At 45.0% G+C, this 24,121-nt stretch overlaps 2 protein-coding genes across 2 annotated transcripts in view; both read right to left on the bottom strand.

Annotated features, from left to right (window-relative positions):
• LOC309702568 (uncharacterized protein) overlaps positions 1-24,121 on the bottom strand; it is a 1,257,380-nt gene that overhangs the window by 249,383 nt on the left and 983,876 nt on the right. The gene's annotated exons all lie outside the window — the stretch shown is intronic.
• LOC309697445 (protein NLRC3-like) lies at positions 3,553-23,368 on the bottom strand (the record flags this gene model as incomplete). The annotated part of the gene is made up of 9 exons (XM_082519338.1): positions 23,256-23,368; positions 23,041-23,162; positions 22,164-22,295; positions 21,902-22,051; positions 21,682-21,795; positions 11,276-11,352; positions 9,344-11,156; positions 7,726-7,837; positions 3,553-3,618 (listed from the first exon to the last, which is right to left on the bottom strand). The coding sequence occupies exons 3-9, from the start codon at positions 22,250-22,252 to the stop codon at positions 3,553-3,555; spliced, it is 2,421 nt and encodes an 806-aa protein (XP_082375464.1). The 5' UTR covers positions 22,253-22,295; positions 23,041-23,162; positions 23,256-23,368.

The following is a 24,121-nucleotide window of genomic DNA, read 5'->3' as shown; positions in this document are numbered from 1 at the left end:
TGCGCCAACCAGCGTGCAGCCTGTTACAGTCGCTCCTGCTTTTTTCTTAGTTTAGCTCTTTTTTCTTACGTATTCTTTTTTTTTTTCTGACTTGTATTTTCCTCCGTTTTCTATCTCTTACTCAATCATGTGGATTGAGAGAGTTTTTGTTCTTCTGGTGGCCGTGGAACTGTTACTTTTATCATGGAATGGGACCGCGGCACATCTCCTACACGCACGGACTGTTTACTCCAGAGATCAGCTGATCGCCCTGATGCCGGCCGGCTCGCTGGCCAGGCCCGCAGAAGTACCAGCTGAAATTTGGAGGAAAACACATCGGGGATGCAGAGGTCAAGGACAGAAGAGAAAAAAAAAGGTGACGGTGAGACAGCGGAGGCTCGAAGCGAGGAGGAGGTTTAAACCGTGTCTGCCGTCTATCGTGATGGGAAATGTGCGATCGTTGGCAATTAAAATCGACGAGCTCTCAGCACTGGTACGGAGTCAGAGGGAATACCGAGAGTGTAGCCTGATGTGTTTCACCGAATCATGGCTGCACCAGGTCATTCCCGATGAGAATGCTTCCGTGGAAGGCTTCCACACTGTTCGGGCGGACAGGGACAGCATCGCTAGCGGTAAGCGTAAAGGAGGTGGGCTTGCTGTTGTAGTTAACAACCGGTGGTGTAACCCTGCCAACATAACAATCAAAGAAAGGATTTGTTGCCCGGACACTGAACTGTGTGCTGTTGGACTCAGGCCGTATTATTTACCCAGGGAATTCTCTCACGTCATCTTGGTGGCTGTTTATGTACCCCCCTCTGCTAACCCCACAGCTGCATGTGACACTATCCAAGCTGCCATAGCTCGGCTACAGACTCAGCACCCGAGTGCCTTTATTGTGATCTCGGGTGACTTCAACCATGTATCACTGGACAATACACTACCAACATTCAAACAATATGTGGACTGTCCCACCAGGGGAGAGAAAACTTTAGACTACTGTATGCTAACGTCAAGGATGCATACAGCTCCTCCTCCCTCCCCCCACTTGGTAGGTCAGATCATAACCTGATTCACCTCACCCCCCCGCTATGTGTCAATTGTGAGGAGGGAACCTGTGACCACCAGGACTGTTAGGAGGTGGTCAGAGGAGGCAATAGCGGAACTACAGGGCTGTTTCGAGGTGACCGACTGGGAAACACTCTGTGAGCCTCACGCCGAGGACATCAATGGGCTTACTGAGTGTATCACAGGCTACATAACTTTCTGCACCGACTCCATTGTTCCAGCTCAGACTGTTCATTGTTACCCAAATAACAAGCCGTGGGTGACTAAGGACATCAAAGCCCTCCTCAACAACAAGAAGAGGGCTTTCAGAGGGGGCAACAAAGAGGAGGTGAGGAAGATCCAGGTGTTACTAAAGGACAAGATCAGAGAGGCTAAGGACAATTACAGGAGGAAGCTGGAGTGGAAACTCCAGCAGAACAGCATGAGAGAGGTGTGGAGGGGCATGAAGACCATCACTGGATTCAGGCCAACCAACAGCAGGGGAGCTGAGGGAGGTGAGAATAGAGCCGACGAGTTGAATCTGTTTTTCAATAGATTCGACACCACAGTGTCTGCTCCCACCCCCCACAACCTCACCTGCAGTCAGCCTGGAATCCAGAGCCACACCACTGTGCCAGCCTCTCTCTTCACATGTTGCCTCCTGTGAGATTCCTGACACCCCTCCCCCACCCATCACCTTCACTCAATACCAGGTTGAGATGCAAATGAGGAGACTTCACTCAGGCAAGTCTGCTGGACCAGACGGAGTGAGTCCCCTTGTCCTCAAGACCTGTGCCCCCCAGCTGTGTGGAGTCTTTCATAAACTGTTTATGCTGAGTCTGAGTCTGCAGAGGGTCCCGGTGATGTGGAAGACATCATGCCTCGTCCCTGTACCAAAGACGCCTCGTCCCAGTGGCCCCCAGGATTACAGGCCCGTGGCACTGACCTCCCACATCATGAAGACCCTGGAAAGGCTCATCCTGGACCAGCTGCGACCCATAGTAAGACCACATCTGGATCCCCTTCAGTTCGCTTATCAGCCTCGTCTCGGAACAGAGGACGCCATCATCTACCTGCTCAATCGTGTCTACACCCATCTGGACCAGCCGGCGAGCACTGTGAGGGTCATGTTTTTTGACTTTTCCAGTGCTTTCAACACCATCAGGCCGACCCTCCTGGGTGATAAGTTAGCAGCGATGCAGGTGGATGCTTCTCTGGTGTCCTGGATTGTTGATTACCTGACAGGAAGACCACAATATGTACGTCTCCCACAGTGTGTGTCTGACAAGGTGATTAGCAACACAGGGGCACCACAGGGGACTGTCCTCTCCCCCTTCCTCTTCACCCTCTACACCACAGACTTCAGCCACTGCACAGAGACCTGCCATCTTCAGAAGTTTTCTGATGACTCTGCGGTGGTTGGATGCATCAGCAGGGATGATGAGACAGAGTACCGGGCTGTGGTCGACTCCTTTGTCACGTGGTGTGAGCAGAATCATCTGCAGCTCAACGTGGCAAAGACCAAGGAACTGATCGTGGACTTCAGGAAGACCAGGAAACACTTGACCCCTGTTTCAATCCAGGGGTTCAGTGTTGACATTGTGGAGGACTATAAATACCTTGGAGTACACATTGACAATAAACTGGACTGGGCTAAAAACACCACAGCACTTTACAGGAAGGGCCAGAGTCGTCTCTATTTTTTGAGGCGACTGAGGTCCTTCAACATCTGCCAGAAAATGCTGAGGATTTTCTATGAGTCTGTTGTGGCCAGTGCGATCCTCTATGCTGTTGCATGCTGGGGGAGCAGGCTGAGGGTCGCAGATGCCAACAGACTTAATAAACTGATCCGTAAGGCCAGCAATGTTGTGGGGATGGAGCTGGACTCCCTCAAGGTGGTGTCGGAGAGGCGAATGCTGTCCAAGATAAAGACAATGTTGGATAACACCTCCCACCCACTCCATGACATGTTGGTCAGTCACAGGAGCTCGTTCAGTGAGAGACTGAGATTACCGAAAAGCACCACTGAACGACACAGGAAATCATTCCTGCCTGTGGCCATCTCCCTGTACAACGCATCCACTTAACACACTGTTTGCTGCTACAACTACACATGTTTCTTTTCCAAATATTTATTTATAAGTGACTTATGTATGTATGTATGTATATATATGTATATATTGTACTATTCTTAGTTAGTGTATTGTCTGTCTTGTCTTAATGTTGGTTTAAAATGGAGCACTGTAACAAAAAATAATTTCCCCCAGGGATCAATAAAGTATTCTGATTCTGATTCTGATTCTGATACTTTCTTGGTCATGTTATCTGTGCTCCTTAGCTGTGTACCAGCTTGCTCATCGCCATTGTTTTGAATCAAAGGCAAGGTTGTTTCATTTCCACACAGTCCATTTACCTCCACGTTTACTTCTAAGCGATGAATTTTTGTCTCCAGTACTGCAATCTTCTGCAGGAGGCTGTGGTAGTCATCTGTGGAGAGGGAAGGCATCTTGTTGCTAGTTAGCCTAGCGGTTAGCACCTTTCCAGGCTATTGAGGCTGTTCGGTGCCCAGATGCTGTAATCAGGCTTCAGCTGTGTCTAGGCCGCAGACACATGGAGCGCTGAGGATAAGGTAACTATAAAAATATATATAATATATATATAATATATATATATACACCCAGCACGCCCCTGCGGGCGGTTTATCCTTCAAGCTCGGGTCCTCTACCAGAGGCCTGGGAGCTTGAGGGTCCTGCGCAGTATCTTAGCTGTTCCCAGGACTGCGCTCTTCTGGACAGAGATCTCCAATGTTATTCCCGGGATCTGCTGGAGCCACTCGCCTAGCTTGGGAGTCACCGCGCCTAGTGCTCCGATTACCACGGGGACCACCGTTACCTTCACCCTCCACATCCTCTCGAGCTCTTCTCTGAGCCCTTGGTATTTCTCCAGCTTCTCGTGTTCCTTCTTCCTGATATTGCTGTCATTCGGAACCGCTACATCGATCACTACGGCCGTCTTCTTCTGTTTGTCTACCACCACTATGTCCGGTTGGTTAGCCTCCACCATTTTGTCCGTCTGTATCTGGAAGTCTCACAGGATCTTAGCTCGGTCATTCTCCACCACCCTTGGGGGCATCTCCCATTTTGACCTCGGGACTTCCAGATTATACCCGGCACAGATGTTCCTGTACACTATGCCAGCCACTTGGTTATGGCGTTTCATGTATGCCTTGCCTGCTAGCATCTTGCACCCTGCTGTTATGTGCTGGATTGTCTCTGGGGCATCTTTACACAGCCTGCACCTGGGGTCTGGCCTGGTGTGATAGACCCCAGCCTCTATGGATCTTGTGCTCAGAGCTTGTTCTTGTGCTGCCATGATTAGTGCCTCTGTGCTGTCTTTCAGTCCAGCTTTGTCCAGCCACTGGTAGGATTTCTGGATATCAGCCACCTCCTCTATCTGCCGGTGGTACATACCATGCAGGGGCCTGTCCTTCCATGATGGTTCCTCATCTCCCTCCTCTTTCTTGGGTTTCTGCTGCCTGAGGTATTCACTGAGCACTCGGTCAGTTGGGGCCATCTTCCCAATGTATTCTTGGATGTTCGTTGTTTCATCCTGGACTGTGGTGCTGACACTCACCAGTCCCCGGCCCCCTTCCTTCCGCTTAGCGTACAGCCTCAGGGTGCTGGACTTGGGGTGAAACCCTCCATGCATGGTAAGGAGCTTTCTTGTCTTTATGTCAGTGGCTTCTATCTCCTCCTTTGGCCAGCCTATTACCCCAGCAGGGTACCTGATCACGGGCAGGGCGTACGTGTTGATGGCCCGGATCTTGTTCTTACCATTCAGCTGACTCCTCAGGACTTGCCTGACCCTCTGCAGGTACTTGGTGGTTGCAGCTTTTCTAGCGGCCTCTTCATGGTTCCCATTCGCCTGCGGGATCCCCAGGTACTTGTAACTGTCCTCTATGTCTGCAATGTTGCCTTCTGGTAGTTCAATCCCCTCAGTTCTGACTACCTTCCCTCTCTTTGTTACCATCCGACTACACTTCTCCAGTCCGAATGACATTCCAATGTCATTGCTGTATAGCCTGGTAGTGTGGATCAGTGAATCGATGTCTCGTTCACTCTTGGCATACAGCTTGATGTCATCCATGTACAGGAGGTGGCTGACAACTGCTCCGTTCCGTAGTCGGTATCCGTAGCCAGTCTTGTTAATGATCTCACTGAGGGGGTTCAGGCCTATGCAGAACAGCAGTGGGGACAGAGCATCTCCTTGGTAGATCCCGCACTTGATGGTGACTTGTGCTATGGGCTTGAAGTTGGCCTCTAGTGTTGTACGCCACATCCCCATTGAGTTCCTGATGAAGGCTCTTAGGGTCCCATTGATCTTGTACAATTCTAAGCACTCCAGTATCCAGCTGTGGGGCATTGAGTCATAGGCCTTCTTGTAATCAATCCAGGCAGTGCACAGGTTGGTCAGTCTGGTCTTGCAGTCTCGGCTGACTGTTCTGTCTACCAGTAGCTGGTGTTTTGCGCCTCTGGTATTCTTGCCAATCCCTTTCTGTGTCCCACTCATGTATTGACCCATGTGCCTGTTCATCTTAGCCGATATGATGCCTGACAGGAGCTTCCATGTAGTACTGAGGCAGGTTATTGGTCGGTAGTTGGAGGGGACCGGTCCCTTCTTGGGATCCTTGGGGATCAGGACCGTTCGACCTTTGGTTAGCCATTCCGGGTGTCTCTCGTTAACTAGCAGCTGGTTCATTTGTGCTGCCAGACGCTCGTGGAGTGCAGTCAGCTTCTTCAGCCAGTAGGCGTGAACCATGTCAGGCCCTGGTGCTGTCCAACTCTTCATACTGGAGACCCTTTCTTGGATATCTGCCACTGTGATGGTTACTGGACCCTGTTCAGGGAGGTCGCTGTGGTCTGCCCTCAGATCCACTAGCCACTGAGCATTGCCGTTATGGGTTGCGTCCTTCTCCCATATGCTCTTCCAGTATTGCTCCGTCTCCAGCCTTGGTGGTGCTGTTCTCTTATTGTTCCCTTGCCACTGAGAGTACACCTTTGCTGGTTCTGTGGAGAACAGCTGGTTTATTCTCCTGCCTTCTATCTCTCTGGTGTACCTCCTCAAGCGGCTGGCCAAGGCTATGAGTCTTTGCTTGGCAGTTTCCAAGGCCTCAGGTATGGACAGCTTGCTGTATTTCTTATGCACCTTCTTTGTCGCACCTTTCTGCAACTCCGTTAGTTGGCTAACCTCCCTCCGTGCTACTTTGATCTTGCCCTCTAGCCTCCTTCTCCATGGAGGGTACTGCCCCTTGTGGCTGTTCAACTTGTAGCCAAGCATCTCACTGATCACTGCTGCCGTATTGTAGATCAGCTTGTTAGTGTCGGTAATCGTGGTTGTAGGTATCGTCCGTAGTGCTGCATTAACATCATCTAGCAGACCTTCTGAGGGTACTTCACGTAATCTTGGTAACCGACTATGGGGGATACAGGTTTCAAGCTTGGCCATGATCCTATTTTTCAGGTCAGTTCCTCTCGCACTCAACGATCCTTCTCCTATCGCACTTGGGGCTATGTACCCAATCTCGGGTGGGGGTGATGATATCTTCCCCCTGACCTGGCGTCCTGACTCCTCCTTGCCATAGCATTTGTGTTGTACCTCGTCAATCTCTAGCTGTGAGAGCAGTCCCTTCTTTCGAATGTTGGAACACTGAGCTACTAGTTGTTTCGCCGTCATTGTGGATGTTGGATATCGAAGAATCCATAGGTCCCGCATCCTATTCATGTAGCCCCTTCCGCCGGGGTTACTTGCGTAGTAGCATTCCAACAACGCCCTGTTTTCGTCTCTTGCCCACCGATGCCTTCTTGTTCCAGTAGCCCACTTTTCGTCAGGGTGCCCTGGTTCCTCAACACCTGATGAGGACCTTGTTGATCCGGGCGACGTCCGAGCCGGCATGCCTTCATATTTATCTGTCTCGCTCATATCTGCAGTAGGCTTGCTTAGCATAGGGGGTCTAGCCTTAGGACCCTTACTGGATACAGACGCCCCAGGCAGGAATCGAACTTGCGATCCTCTGTTCCAAAGGCGTGTAGTCTAACCACTACGCATATATATATATATATATATATATATATAAATATAAAAATGTTGCTGTTTCTGTTAAGAACACTTTAGTCCTAATGATCTATAAGTGTCCAGAAGATATCGCAGGTAAGCTCATGCGGAAAAAAGGGAAAAAATCAGCATAAAAATCAATAAAAGAAGAAAAGCATTTAAGGAGCAAAGAGATGAAGCGTCCACTCTACAGCCTCATCAGCACTGACTTCATCTTCACTGACTGATGGAGCACAACATGAACCTGTGGAGGCTGAAACACTGTCCTGTCAAACATCTCCCCGTCACCACTCCACTTCTGTCAGCCTTTAAATGAACCCTGCTCAAGTCTGTCACTTCTGTTTGGAGCCAAAAGGAAAAACTGTTGTTCAGTCGTTTGGAAAGACAACATTTCTGAAAGCACTCAAACTTCTTCACATTTGTCTTCAGACACATCCTGAACATTTAGGAACTAAAGAAAGTTTCAAACATCAATCAAAGACCTGAAACATAGAAAAACAACAACAGCCGCAGTCAGTGAACTCACCTCAGAGTCTCCAGTCGACAGTTTGTACTCTCCAGTCCAGCACACAGAAGCTTCACTGCTGAAACCTGCAGGTTGAGGTTGTAACTCATGTCCAGTTCTGTCAGATGGGAGGGGTTGGACTTCAGAGCTGAGGCCACAACTTCACAGTGAGACTCTGAGAGTCGACAGTGAGTCAGTCTGTGATGATAGAAAATATAAAATGTGCTATTATAAAAGCAGAAAATCTGCATTATAAACACAGACTGAATGTATATGAAGACAAAACAGAGTGAGGTCATAATCTGATGAATCTGCTCTTCACATCTGTGCTTCAGCTCCTCTTACTGTGTTTGACATGACACAACGATTGAGTCTCTCTCAGACCTGCAGACTTTTAATGAGAATCTTTGTTTGGCTTTAATCTGCAGATGAAGGAGGAAGATGGTGTCACATTTAGGCTTCCATAATGTCCACAGTCTGTCACTGAGATCTGATCCAGAGTCAGAGTGAAGACACACATTTGGACTGTTTCCTGTTTTGACTCCAGAACATTTTGAATGAGTTCAGCTCAGTGAAGCGTTCCAGCTGGAAAGATGATCTCTGTTTGCTACCTGCTGTCAGGTACGACTGTACATGTCCAAACGCAGGAAAAACCTGCTGACTGTTACCAAACGGAGCAGAAATCTCATCACTGGACAATAATGATGAATGAACTCAGAGCTGCTGATATCAGATCTGATTTCAGGGGAACTAAACACAGAAATGATTGGCTCATTTTAGCTTTCTGAGCCATTATCTGCTGGTGTGTCGCTAGTTGGCAGAAAATGATTTGTATTCCTGTTCAGGGCTTCAGTGTTTATGAGTCCAGATCCAGGTGACAGCAAGTCAAAATGATGTTACCTGTCTGTGTCCAGCAGCAGCCTGTATTCACTTTGAATATTGTTATAACCTGACATGGATCAGTTTGTCTTTGATTGGTTTGTAAATGTCACTGTTTCCATTGGACCTGAGTGACGTACAAAGACAGAGAGGGAGAGAAAGGAGAGAGAGGATGGAGACAGCAAAGAGAGAGCAAACACAAACAGGTGAGAGTGGACAGGTGACCAAGGTCAGCAACCAATCAGAGAGCTTCTGTTTGACCCACAGTCACTGATGATGACTGCACATAACCAAGCAGTGTGTTACTCTGATATCAAATATGGATCCTGCTCTTATAATAATGATCATCAGATGATATTATTGTGTTATTTTGTAGCTGAATACGATGTTTGTGTGATTATCAGTGAAAGAAGCAGTGAGGAGGATGGAGAGAGAGAGAGGACAGAGGGTGAAGTTAGAAACACTAAAAGGATTTTTCATGGATTTCATGGATGATTTGAGTGATTTCCAGCAGGACACTAACATGTCAGTGGACGTCCTAAAGAACATATTCACTGATATGAAACGTGTCCGTGAACAGGATTAATATCAGTGGAAACATGGTGGAAACAGCTGTGACTGCATGGATGTGACACACTTCAAATCTGTTCTCCACTCTTGGATTTGGGATCCATGGAGCTGCTGCTGAGTCTGTACAATAAAGGAATGGTGTGGACGGTTGCAGCGTACGGACACAAACACTTTGTGGTTACAATCTGATTTTATTTTCAAAATTAAACTACTAACCTACACTGATCAATGATGTTTGATCACATCTGGACTCACCGAGCTGTTCTGCAGTTCCTCACAGCTGGAATCAGTCTCAGTCGTCCGTGCTTTGATGTTTTGTACTTCTGCAGGTCCAACTCATCCAGAACCTCCTCTGACATCTGCAGCATGAAGGCCAGAGCTGAGCACTGGATCTCAGAGAGTTCCTTCTCTGACTTCAGGAACTTTTGGATCTCCTGAAACAATGAGAGGTCGTTCATCTCCATCAGACAGTGGAAGATGTTGATGCTTCTGTCAGGAGAGATTTCATCACTGTTCATCTTCTTCAGGTTGTTGATGACTCTCTGGATGGTTCCTGGACTGATCTCTGTCTGACCCAGCAGACCTACTAAGAGTCTCTGGTTGGACTCCAGACAGAGGCCATGAAGGAAGCGAACAAACAGGTCCAGGTGGCCATTTTTACTCTGGAGGGATTTCTCCATGGCTCTCCTCAGAAATACATCAAGTGATTGGAGATCTTTGTTATCAAAAAGACTGGAAATCATCTTGATTAAAGATTTTGGTTTAAGGAACTTCTTCAGCACCTTTGTCTTCCTGTTGGTGTGACAGTGGAACATGTAGACTGCAGCCAGAAACTCCTGAATGCTCAGATGAACAAAGCAGTAGACTGGTTTCTGGAAGATCACACACTCTCTTTTGAAGATCTCTGTACAAACTCCTGAGTACACCGAGGCCTCTGTCACATCCAGACCACACTGCTCCAGGTCTTCTTGGTAGAACATGATGTTTCCTTTCTCCAGATGTTCAAACGCCAGCCTCCCCAGCTTCAGAAGAACTTCCCTGTCAGCCTCCGTCAGCTCCTGTGGACTCGTCTCACGTCCCTCATGGTACTTGTTCTTCTTCCTCTTTGTCTGAACCAGCAGGAAGTGTGAGTACATGTCAGTCAGGGTCTTGGGCAGCTCTCCTCTCTGCTCTGTAGTCAACATGTGCTCCAGAACTGTAGCAGTGATCCAGCAGAAGACTGGGATACTACACATGTTGTGGAGGCTCCTGGATGTCTTCATGTGGGAGATGATTCTGCTGGACAGCTCTTCATCACTGAATCTCCTCCTGAAGTACTCCTCCTTCTGGGCGTCAGTGAAGCCTCGTACTTCTGTTAGCCTGTCAACACATGTAGGAGGGATCTGATTGGCTGCTGCGGGTCGGGAAGTTATCCAGACGAGAGCCGAGGGAAGCAGATTCCCCTGGATGAGGTTTGTCAGCAGCTGGCTGACTGATGACTTCTGTGTGACATCAGACAGCTGCTTCCTGTTGGTGAAATCCAATGAAAGTCTGCTTTCATCCAGGCCGTCAAAGATGAACAAAAGCTGAGAGACAGCCAGCTTCTCTGCTGTGACCTTCTGTAATGTTGGATGGAAAACATGGAGCAGCTCCAGAAGACTGTACTGCTCATCTCTGATCAGGTTCAGCTCCCTGAATGAAAGCAGAACCACCACACTGACATGTTGGTTCTCCAAGCCCTCTGCCCAGTCCAGAGTGAACTTCTGCACTGAGAAGGTTTTTCCAACACCAGCCACGCCGTTGTTCAGAACCACTCTGATGGGTCTCTGTTGGTCAGGTAAGGCTTTAAAGATGTCCTGGCACCTGATTGGAGCGTCATGGAGGGCGTCCATCTTGGAAGCTGTCTCCAGCTGCCTCGCCTCATGTTGGGTATGAACCTCTTCACTCTGTCCCTCTGTGATGTAGAGCTCAGTGTAGATCCTGTTGAGGAGGGTTCTACTTCCTGTTTCATCACTTCCTTCAGTCACACGTTCACATCTCCTCCTCAGACTGATCTTATGTTCATCTAAAACCTCCTGCAGACCAACATCTACTGAAAGAAAGAAAAACAATGAGACTAAAGAGAAAGAAAACTCTTCAATGTCTGAACAACACAAGAAGTCCAGTTTTCAGAAATGAGTCCATCAGCAGACAGATGTTCAGTCTTACTTTGTACACAGCTGCTCTGACTGGCTGTCTGCAGTCCAGCTCTGCTTCTGGATCTTTCTCCACACTGTGCAGAAGCTCTGATGGTGACACAGAAAAGTCACAGTGGAGATACTTCTGTCCACCTTTGATTAGACTCATTATAAAAAGGAAAACAAAGTTTGAACACAGTCATGTTTCCAGTTCACTGACTTACATTTATTCCATGGACACTCACTCTAACCTGAACCACAGCTACAACCCAACATTGTTGAGGCCTCATCTCCTCCCTTCCTGACTGTAGAGGTTAAATATGCAACAACCAACAAATAAAAGAATTTGGTTCATTTCAAAGAAATTCACACGGTGACCAAGTAAAGTAACCGTAGTAAAGGAGACAACATCCCATTGATGGTGGGATTATTTGAAAGATTTGCTTTAGTCACGTCACCAAATGCAGTTGAACCACCCGTGGATCCATGTTTGACCATTCTACCACTCTGAGCTCTGCTTTTTAATCATTTTATTATTATCATCATTCATTTATTCATTCTTTGGAGGGGGGCTATTTCCTAATGCCGCCCTAATAAGGTGATGTTCAAGGGGAAATATAACAGAAACTCTTTCAGTGTTATTCATTAATAAATTATCAGATAAACTGTGAAGAAGAAAAAAACTGAGATTTAAAGGAGAGAGTGAGAAACTTGATCATCCATCCTCATAATACATGTTTATCAGTATCTGCTGTGACCATACTGCAGTAATAACTACAAGTCTACATTTCTGTGACTGTTGATCAATCACAGCAGGAATCTGAGCTCATCTCTGCACACAGAGCAGCTTCAGCTCTGGGATAAACTGCTCGCTTCACGTCCTTCTCAGCTCACAGACACTCATCCTGATATTTTCCTTTAACATTTGATGGTATAATTCATCTGAGTTTACACTTTATCTGCATGAATACAGAAAAACAGACCCAAACACCAGAAACCATCAGTTTCACCATGTAGAATATATTGTTGTTTCCTTGCTTTTAATTCAGAGAAAAACTCTGATTTGGATTTTCTCTGTTCTCTTTGCCACAGCCCATCCCAGCAGCAGCTGAATCAGCTGCTGTCACAACACTGAATAACACTTTAAGACGAACGTCTTGATGCATTCTCAATCATCCAGGAAAGTAAATCTCCAAAAGTTGATTCTGCTCATCGGGACGTAGCGTAAATGTTGTTATCCCAGCTGGACTTTTGTCAAAGCTGGAAAGGCTCCTAAAGAAAGCTCCAGACGATCGAGGTGAGAAGGAGAACCGCTGCCTACGCGACCTGTAGCTATCCCGTATGTGTCAGGTGTATCGGAGCAGTTGAGACGCATTTTTTCTAAACACCGGGTCTCTGTGGCTTTTAAACCCCAAAACACGCTGTGCCAAAAACTGGTCTACCCCAAGGATCGGGTTCCCCCGACACAAACAGAGTAACATAGTGTACGCTGTTAAGTGCAGGAGGATTGCCAGGATTTATACATCGGGGAAACCAAACAACCTCTGGCTACAACACAGAAGAGCCACCTCGTCAGGCCAGGACTCTGCAGTCTATTTACACCTACAGGCCAGTGGACACTCTTTCAATGATGAGGATGTTCACATCCTGGACAGGGAGGATCGCTGGTTTGAGGGCGGAGTCAAGGAGGCCATTTACGTGAAAAGGGAAAGACCATCTGTGAATCGAGGAGGGGGCCTAAGGGTACATCTGTCACCATGTTACAATGCTGTGATTGCAGCCATTCCCCAACTCTCTGTGAATGGGACTCACGGCCATTGATCTTTGATCAGTGGGTTTTGGTCAGTGGTTGTTGATCAATGGTCATGAGAATTTGTGTTCTGCCTTTTATAACTTAAATGGGATATTATAGTTGTAAACTAGCCTAGAGCTCCCTCTAGTGGCTGCTTTGGGTTCGGTTACTTTGGGAAAGGAAAAAATGAGAACGTGAAGAAGAAATAAAAGATGGCGGAAAGTGATACTGTAATGTTATCGTTCTAAGCTGATACGGACCTTAAAATGTTGTTGCCTTGGACAAGATATGTCTGTAAGTATGAGTGTCGATAAAATAATTATTATCTTTTGTTTTGTGTAAAAATGGTACGATAATTTGTACATTTGAAAGTTTTATCTTGTTAGCTTGCAGTAAGAGTGTAAGAAGCTAGTTTACAATGTTAGTTAGCTAATACGGTATTTTGTACTTTCAGTTTTACGATGGTCAAAGAGAAGGCAATGGTCAGAGGCCATTCTTCAATAAATCAGCGCAAAAAGGAAAATAAGTCTGGTTATTGGAGCATCGTTATCTCGCTGTCTAGCTGGTGAAACTAAGAGACTCAGGGCGAGGACAGCACAGTAAAAAGACATTAGCGCAGCGGGCACAACCACGAGGAGCTATTTTCAGCACATCAGTTATGAGTCTACGGTCAGGAAAGCAATATCAACTGGATCTTCCAGAAGAGGAAGAAACACCAGACCAAAGAGAAACAAAACAAGTGCACAACGCAGAGGATATGGAGAACAAGGATAATGCAAGCAACGCAGACACACAGGCGGAGTCTAGACGCTCGCGCACGTCCAAGCGTTCATCCACAAGTTCTGCAGCACTTAAAGCACGAGCAAAAGCAGAGGCTGCACGTGCACAGCTGGCGTATTCAGAAAGAGAAGCAGCTATAATGAAACAAAAAACTGAACTTGAGGCTAATTTACATGTTTTGAGCTGTCAAAAGGCTGTTGCAGTTGCAGAAGCAGAGGTTGCAGTTTATGAAGAAGAGGAGGAGGGACTCTCAAAAAGTGAACTGCGCTATCCATTGGTGGGACCACCCGCCAGTCCAAAGCAACGCACAGCAGAGTATGTACAAAAACACTCAGATATTTGCCTTGAAGGATTCAAATTAAAAGTAGATCCACTTGCCTGTCACAAAGCTGCACGTGAACAATGCGAAATGGCTATGAATGCAGATATAGACAATGACTGCTCACACAGTGCTCAAAAGGCTAATGTTAAAGTGGAACTCCAAACACAACAGAGAGAGAGACTGGATTCCCCCAAACCTTATCCGTACAACACTCTTCAAACATCAACAGAGACACAGGGTGTCCAGGATATTACAAGGTACCTGACACGGAGGGAAATGTTAAGTACTGGACTTTTGCAGTTTGATGACCACCCAGAAAACTACTGGGCGTGGAAGGCATCATTTCAAAGTGCTATTAAAGACTTGCACGTTACAGCTCAAGAGGAGCTAGATTTAATGGTCAAATGGCTTGGAGTTGAGTCTGGTCACCAGGCCAAAAGAATCCGATCAGTCCATGTCTTTAATCCAGCTGCAGCTCTCAACCTTGTGTGGCAAAGACTCGAGGAATGTTATGGATCTCCAGAATTGGTAGAAAATGCACTGTTAAAAAAGATTGAACAGTTTCCCAAACTAAACAACAGAGACAACACAAAGTTAAGAGAGCTGGGTGACGTTCTGCAGGAAATAGAATGTGCAAAAGATGGAGGATATCTACCAGGCCTCTCATATTTGGACACAGCTCGCGGAGTCAACCCCATTGTGGAAAAGTTACCATATGGACTGCAGGAAAAATGGATTGCAACAGGAGCAAAGTACAAAGAAGAACATAAAGTTGTTTTCCCCCCTTTCAGTGTCTTTTCAAAGTTTGTAAGACAACAAGCCAAAATAAGAAACGACCCAAGCTTTGTCATCACACCTCCTGCCGACACAAGCTTCAAGAAGGAGAAAAGCTTCAGAGGCAGTAACAGGCAAGTGATTAGTGTACACAAAACGGACATTCCTACAGACACTAGTTCACCTCAAAATAGTTACAGCAAGCCTATAGAAAGCCCTGACAAGGTATGCCCAATCCATAAGAAGCCTCACCCTCTTAAAAGGTGCAAGAGTTTTAGAGCAAAGCCCATAGATGAGCGCAAGTCATTTTTAAAAGAGAACAGAATCTGTTTTAAATGCTGTGGCTCTACTCAACATTTAGCAAGGGACTGCAGGGCTCAAATAAAATGCATGGACTGTGGTAGCGACAGGCATTTAGCAGTGCTACATCCAGGTCCACCCCCTGCTCCAGCTGAGAGCTCTGGAGCTGATAAAGATGATGGCGGGGAGACACAGGATAATGCAAATGCCTCAGTTGTTTCCAAATGCACAGAAGTCTGTGGTGATGAAGATAGTCCACATTCATGCTCAAAAATAAGTCCTGTGTTAGTCTATCCAGAAGGCGAAAATGAACAGGCTAGAAAGATGTATGCAGTGCTTGATGAACAAAGTAACAAGTCACTAGCTAAGTCGCAGTTTTTTGAGCTCTTTAATATTAAGACACGCTCCGAGACTTACAAGCTCAGAACATGCTCAGGACTGTCAGATAATGTCGGCAGAACAGCAGTAAACTTCATGATTGAGTCAATGGATGGTAAAGTAAAGCTCCCACTCCCAAACCTGATTGAATGTGACATGATTCCAGACGACAGGAGAGAGATTCCCTCTCCACAAGTGGCCATGAAGTTCTCACACTTACAGAAGATAGCTGAAAAAGTACCTCCTGTAGAAGAACAAGTACCTATTCTGTTGCTTTTGGGAAGAGACATTATACAGGTACACAAAGTCAGAGAGAGAATCAATGGGCCACACAATACACCTTACGCGCAGCGTTTGGATTTAGGCTGGGTTATAGTTGGAGAAGCCTGCATGGGGAAGACGCATAAGCCCCCTAGTGTGAGTGTTCTCAAAACACATATTCTTCAGAATGGCCGTGCTTCTTACCTCTGCCCATGTCCTAACACGTTTCAAATCAAAGACCAGTTAAACACCACACCTAACCCCAAAAAGGACAGGGGAAACACAAACACCAATCAACTGGGAGAAACTGTTTTTGACAGGACAAAAGATGATGACAAACCAGCACTGTCAGTAGAGGACAAAGACTTCATTGACACCATGGAGAAGGAGGTGTATCAAAATGAATGTAACAGCTGGGTGGCGCCTTTGCCATTCCGCTGTCCAAGACCAGAGCTTCCGAGTAACAGAGAGCAAGCATTCAAGCGCCTCCAATCTCTCAGAAAGACATTGGACCGGAACCCTGAAATGAAAAGACAATATATCGAATTCATTCAAAACATGCTGGACAATGACCATGCAGAAGTCGCTCCACCTTTGGACTCAAACAAAGAACACTGGTACTTGCCATCCTTCGGTGTGTACCACCCACAAAAACCTAATCAGCTGAGAGTAGTCTTTGACTCAAGTGCAGAATTTGAAGGACAGTCCCTTAACAAAGTCTTATTAAGTGGACCTGACCTAAATAACACACTACTAGGTGTCCTTATGCGTTTTAGGAAAGAGCCTGTAGCATTTTCAGCTGATGTGCAACAAATGTTTTATTGTTTTGAAGTGAGAGAGGATCATAGGGATTATCTGAGATTCCTTTGGTATGAAGACAATGATCCCGACCAAGGTATTTGTGACTATAGAATGAGGGTTCATGTTTTTGGGAATAGCCCTTCCCCAGCTGTGGCTATTTATTGTATGAGGCGTGCTGCAGTCGAGGGAGAAGAAAAGCACGGACATGATGCAAAGCAGTTTGTAATGAGACATTTTTACGTTGATGATGGTCTCGCATCCACAGCAACAGTGGAAGAAGCTGTTGAGACACTCACAAGCGCTCAAAAGATGCTGGCACAGTCAAACTTAAGGCTACATAAAATAGCCTCTAATGACCACAAAGTAGTGGAAGCGTTTCCTGCTGCCGAGAGAGCCAAGGATCTAAAAGACTTGGATTTAGAGTTGGACGACATACCCCTGCAATGGAGCTTGGGGGTACTGTGGAATCTTAAAAAGGACTGTTTTACCTTTCACGTCACCACCGAACAAAAGCCGTTCACCAGGAGAGGTGTCTTGGCCACTGTTAACAGTCTGTATGACCCGCTGGGTTTCGTGTCACCCATCACAATGCAGGGAAAAGCTCTTCTCCGTGAATTGACCTCAGGGCAAAAGGACTGGGATGAATCACTTCCTGCAGAAAGAGAAGATGAATGGAGCAGATGGAGAAGCTCATTGAAGGATCTTGAGCGGCTTCAGATACCGAGGTGCTACCTCTCGTTCTCCCAGGCCATTGCTGTGAAAAAAGAACTGTGCATATTTTCAGATGCCTCCACCATGGCCATAGGAGCAGTGGCATATCTGAGAGCTATTGATGGTGAAGGTCAGTGGCACACAGGTTTCATCATGGGCAAGTCCAAAGTAGCCCCAAGACCCGCCCACACTGTTCCTAGATTGGAGTTATGTGCAGCAGTGTTAGCTGTAGAGATGTACGAACTCATTAGAGATGAGATTGACATTGAAGTAGACACTGTCAGATTTTTCACAGACAGTAAAATTGTTCTTGGTTACATACACAACAACACAAAGAGGTTCTACACTTACGTGGCTAACCGAGTGATTAGAATCAGAAAGACTACACATCCAGCACAGTGGTTTTACATAGCCACTAGTGACAATCCAGCAGACACAGCCACTAGACCAATTGCAGCTTCTGCATTGGCTTCTACAAACTGGTTTAGTGGTCCTTCCTTTTTGACACAACACGACATGGAGAAGTCTCACTGTGATCATTTCACACTGATCGATCCTGACACAGATGCAGAGATCAGACCTGATATAACAAGTTTTGTTACCAAAGCCTCAGTAACACAGCTAGAGCCATGCCGTTTTGAAAGATTCTCTCATTGGATGAGATTGTGTCGCACTATTGCATCACTAAAGCGTGTGGCAGTATCATTCAAGAAAACAAACACAGAAGGTAAAGGCTGGAAGTGTTTCAGTGAAACTAACACCACAGATGAAGTGTCTAAAGCAGCAAAGTTCATCATTCACACAGTACAAAGTGAAACATTCAAAGAAGAGTACAGATGCATAAAAGAAAATCTGCCACTTCCAAAACAAAGCTGTCTTCAAAGGTTAAATCCAGTTATTGATGAAGATGGGCTCCTCAGACTAGGAGGTCGATTGGCACCTGCTAACCTAACAAAAGATGAGAAACATCCACTCATTATCCCAAATGCTCATCATATAGCCATCCTTCTTATTAGATACTATCATGAGAAGGTAGCGCATCAGGGGCGTCACCTAACAGAAGGAGCGCTCAGAGGTGTTGGATTTTGGGTTATTGGCAGTAAACGGCTCGTCTCTTCTGTTATTTACAAGTGTGTTCTTTGTCGAAAGCTTCGAGGACAACTTCAGACCCAAAAGATGGCAGATTTACCTGTGGACAGGCTGACACCAATGCCACTGTTCACTAGTGTAGGACTGGATGTCTTTGGACCCTGGACGGTCACCACACGTCGCACCAGAGGAGGGAGTGCAGACAGTAAACGCTGGGCTGTGCTTTTCACCTGCATGTCCACGAGAGCTGTGCACATTGAGCTCATTGAAACAATGTCAACATCCAGCTTCATCAATGCGCTAAGGAGATTTTTCTGCATCCGTGGACCTGCTCAAATACTCAGATCTGATAGAGGTACAAATTTTGTTGGAGCATGCAATGAGTTGCAAATTGATCACGAGGACACAGAACTAAACTCATACCTGCAAGAGAAAGGATGCACATGGCTGTTTAATCCCCCACACTCGTCACACATGGGTGGCTCGTGGGACAGACTTATTGGAGTAGCAAGACGCATCCTAGATGGTATTCTGTTGAAAGCCGTACATGTCCAACTAACGCATGAAGTTTTAAGTACATTCATGGCAGAAGTAATGGCAATAATGAATGCAAGACCACTTGTACCAGTCTCAACAGATCCAGACAAACCAAACCTTCTCACTTCAGCAATGCTCCTTACACAAAAGGTCAATGCATTATCTGCACCAACAGGAAGCTTTGGACCGCCAGACCTCTATTCAAAGCAATGGAAGCAAGTACAGTGTTTGGCAGACTCTTTTTGGAAACAGTGGAAAAGTGAATATCTTTCAACACTACAGCAAAGGAGAAAATGGACTGATGATAAAACAAACATAAAAGTTGGTGATGTTGTGTTATTGAAAGATGCTCTCGCACACAGAAATGACTGGTCCATGGGAAAAGTTGTAAGAACATTTGAGAGCAAGGACAATAAGGTTCGAAAAGCAGAAGTAAAGACTGTGAAAGATGGAAATGAAAAAGTGTTTTTGAGACCCATCACTGATATGGTTTTGCTTTTATCAAGTGATAAATAAGTGTTTGAAATAGCCCTAAACTGTTCAAAATGTTCATTAGAAAAGTTTGTTCTAGTGGCACAATTATATTGTACCAGGCGGGGAGTGTTCTGCCTTTTATAACTTAAATGGGATATTATAGTTGTAAACTAGCCTAGAGCTCCCTCTAGTGGCTGCTTTGGGTTCGGTTACTTTGGGAAAGGAAAAAATGAGAACGTGAAGAAGAAATAAAAGATGGCGGAAAGTGATACTGTAATGTTATCGTTCTAAGCTGATACGGACCTTAAAATGTTGTTGCCTTGGACAAGATATGTCTGTAAGTATGAGTGTCGATAAAATAATTATTATCTTTTGTTTTGTGTAAAAATGGTACGATAATTTGTACATTTGAAAGTTTTATCTTGTTAGCTTGCAGTAAGAGTGTAAGAAGCTAGTTTACAATGTTAGTTAGCTAATACGGTATTTTGTACTTTCAGTTTTAGGATGGTCAAAGAGAAGGCAATGGTCAGAGGCCATTCTTCAATAAATCAGCGCAAAAAGGAAAATAAGTCTGGTTATTGGAGCATCGTTATCTCGCTGTCTAGCTGGTGAAACTAAGAGACTCAGGGCGAGGACAGCACAATTTGCATAATTAAGATTAAGGAACTGACCTCCCAGCACTTTGTTCCTTCAGTGGGCTGGTTTCAGTCATTATGTAAATGTCCTGTTTATAAGATTGAAACCTGCAGTCAGCTGAGACTGAAGAAGTCACCTGGATGAGTGACGAAATGTTTCTCCCACAAAATGCTACGTCCAGATGAACAGAATCAACTTTTGGAGAAAGTTGAATCAGTATTTCAGCTTTAAGAGGGTATTTTAACACAAACATCAGTCCTTCTACTTAAGTATGTTTGACACTTTGTTTACGCCTAAATTAACTTTACTGTTAACGAGTTTTCATGTTTCTGTAATCCACCAGTGTGCTCATGCTTTTTTAAGTTAAAACATATTTTTAATGATCAAATATAATTATGTTTGTTATTTGTGGATTTTAAATGTCCTTGACAGAGACAGATGATGATCATCATCCTGCACTGTGCTCTCAGGTTTGGTCGAGCTAGCACAAAGAATGGCTATGTTGAACTTCCTCCTGGGATCTACACTAAGAAGTGAGTCCAACATTAGCAGGGTCTCTTTCCTTTATCTGATTCACTTTAGCATTCACAGTCACATGAAGCTTGTTATTAACTCGATAAGTCAACCCAGGGTTTCAGCTGAGCGTTCACATGAAACACATGGTGTTGGCAGCATCTGATCAATCATATTCATGGAGACGTGTATCAGCAACAGAGCAGCTGAGTTTGCAGAAGGAAGTCAAACTAAACCACAGGAACAATATGAGGAGATTACACACATAATAAAATATTAGCAGTAACACAGCTGCTGCAGACAAATCAGTCAAGTGATCGTGTGTGAGAGGAGAAGGACTGTAAAGGAGTTTGGTGTTAAAAGCTCTGTATGAATGTGGGAGACTTTGAAGGGCTTTAAAAAGGCCAATATAAAATAAAAGGCAGCAAAATTGCTGAGTGTGAAAGTCACCAGACTTATCAGACCTCTGTGATTAAGACCTGTAAGAACACCTATTTGTACTTGTTGGCATTATATCAAACACACACGTATATTAAGCCTTTGTTTGAACTCTGGTTGAATTTGTTACTTTCAGACTGTGAAACATCACAGAGGCTGCAGCTGCAGATCTTTTATTCACCTGGAAATTTACTTTAAATGTTAGATGGAAAATGTATTGCTCAGTTTAACCAAAGTAAGAACAAGAATCCATAAACCTTCATAAAGACAAACATCTCCCCAGAACATTGAGCTGAGTGTCACTGAAAGGAAAAACTATTTGTCCTCCTCCATCCAGCAACACCTGAAACACCTGAGTGGAAGCTCCTCCCTACACTGTGTTTGAAGCAAAGCACAAAGGAGACACCTGCTGGAGCAGCTGGAGTCCTACAGACACTCAGCCTCTTCACTACACAAACACCTCCTACAACATCCACTCTTTCCACTCTGACTGCTGTGTTTGTGGAAACACTCCAACACACACCGCTTCACATACCAACATAGAAATGTGTGAAAAAGAGCTGAGCTGATATTAAACATGAGGATTTATTCAAAAATACAGAGTCAGGAACAACATCTAGACACACATTACCTCTCAGCAGCAGAAGAACAGCCTTTAAAGTCTCTTTTAATATCCTTTGACTCGTTGCTCTTTAAGGAAACACAGCTGGGTTCAGGTCCAGGAGATTCTGGCCTCTTATTGATCCTAAAAGAAAAACAATAAATGTAACAGCTTCATGAGACAGGAAGGAAAAACTGGAAATATTAAATTAAAGACATGATGAACAATCTCATAAAAATAATGTACTTACTCTTTGTCACATAACAGTCTTTTGTTAAAGTTTTCACCAATACCCTTCGACCTGTTGCTCTTCAAGGAAACACAGCTGGGTTCAGGTCCAGGTTCTGGATTCGTTTCAGGGTTATGTCCAGCTGAGCCTGGTACGCCCCACAGCTCTGGGCTTTAAAACAACACACACAGAGGTATGAGTGTGAATAATGATGGAGCAGTGATGTGAGTGCTGAGCTGTGACATGGAGAAGAGTCATGGACAGTTAGAGATGGTCATCTCACCTCTGAGCTTTGGTCTGGCTCTCATGTTCCCCACACAGAGTGCTTTTAGAGGGAGGGACTCCCTCCTCTCTGTCCTCACACTGATCCATGCTGCTCAATTCACATCAGCTCACACACACTTTCTACCTTCACCTGCAGAGGAAACACAAATCATTCATGTGCACATAAACCAAAATCCTCCTTTCCATCATGTGCGCTGTCCAAATATCAGCTGAATGCAGTCAGACAGCAGTGTGAGGCACAGGAAGCTGCCATCAGCTGCTCTACTTCTACTATCAGTCCACTAGATGGAGCCATGAAGCACACATGATGCATTCACTGACACACACTGATTCACTGTGACTGGAAGTTTAAGTACATTAAGCCTCCACTCATCTACATTGTGCTTACAACCCACTGCCCCCCATCTCCCACCCCCATCAACCTCCTGGGGCCAGGAATGACTGGAACTGAATTGGAAACGGGCGTAATCAAACATAAATCTGTTATTCTTATCCAACCTGTCTGCCTGGACACAGTCTGCTGACCAATCATGGAGCCTATGATTCGCTTGGACAACAACTTCATGAATGTGGAAATGAAACTGAGTGTCAGCTGAGTGTCGAGCAGAAGAGGAATCAGAGAAAAGTGCCAGAGCTGCTGACTTTACAAAGAAAACTAAAACCATGTTGAAGAGATTAAACAGATAATACAATCTAACAACAACAACACAGCTGCTGCAGACAAAACACATGTATGAGTGTGTGACAGGAGAAGCACTGAACAGAAGTTTACTATTAAAAATGCCGCATGTTGTAAAAAGTTTGGTCAGTGAGACTGAAAAATAGCTGCATGAGTTACTATTGTGAACAAACCCCTATAAGAACCCTGATATTACCTGAATAAGATCACATCCTGATACGTAGTGCAGACCTTGGTAAGAGATACAGTCCAACTGGAATATAAACCTTTGGTGTGTTTAATCCAGTCAGTCTCTGAGTAACTCCACTCCTCTGCTTTCTGATGGAAGAGAAACGAAAGTTTGTAGCACGATCCTTTTCCTCAGAGGCCTGTGTTGAATTTATATTACATCTAAGATCAAAAATAATTCACAAAGTCTGCTCTGTCCTCCTGTCCTCCCTGCAGTCTCTGTGAGCTCCGCAGAGTGATTATAAAGACCCGGAGCTCAGAGTTTCTCCAACACCGTGGTCAAGTGTGAGCCACGCCTGCCATCCGTTATCTGCCAAACTTGAGCTTCAACGCTAAGTTTTACGGTAGTGCTGCTTCTTATCCCTTTTTGCTGATCACACACATAACAACACACATGATTTTCAGGAAGTTAACAGAAATAAAGCCACAGTGTCATTTATTTTTCACTCAAGTTGTCTTCTCTTCTCAATTTTTCTGGTAATGCTTCTTCATTCATGATTCATTCAAATCTAAAATAACTTCAAAAAATGTAAAATATTTCTGAAAATCATCTTTTGTAGTTGAAATTCAGTTGTCATTTGGCTCAGCTGCTCTTTCATGCATCCATATTTTCACCTCAAACTGCTGCTTGAGACACGAGAAATTAAAGAACAACTCTGTTCAAACGGAGAAACTTTGAAGGAACTCAATAATGTAATTTAAATGGTTTCAGGTAGGTGTATGAAGGTTCTGTATTAAATCATATATGATAGTTGACATGAAATTCTGAATTCATCTTCTTGGACACCCACACTGCATAATTCTGTAGAAATGAAATTAGTCGTTTCTAATCAATTTCAACATCAAATATCATAACATTGCATCAAAATGCATAAAAATGATTCTTGATAGCTGACCTTAAAGTCTCTGTGCATTCTTCCTCTGGGTTACCTTCTCTATATATTTGCAGTTTAACCACCAAAAGCTGCAAGGTTTCAGAGAAATAAAAGGAACGTTCTACTCAAATTTAATAAGATTAATTTAATAAACAATAGAAAAAAAACTTTGAC

The sequence above is a fragment of the Aulonocara stuartgranti genome, assembly GCF_965226115.1.
Source record: "Aulonocara stuartgranti genome assembly, chromosome: 3".
NCBI classification, from domain to species: Eukaryota; Metazoa; Chordata; class Actinopteri; order Cichliformes; family Cichlidae; genus Aulonocara; species Aulonocara stuartgranti.
The sequence above is the reverse complement of the archived record's forward strand: the minus strand, read 5'-3'. Positions and strand labels throughout refer to the sequence as shown.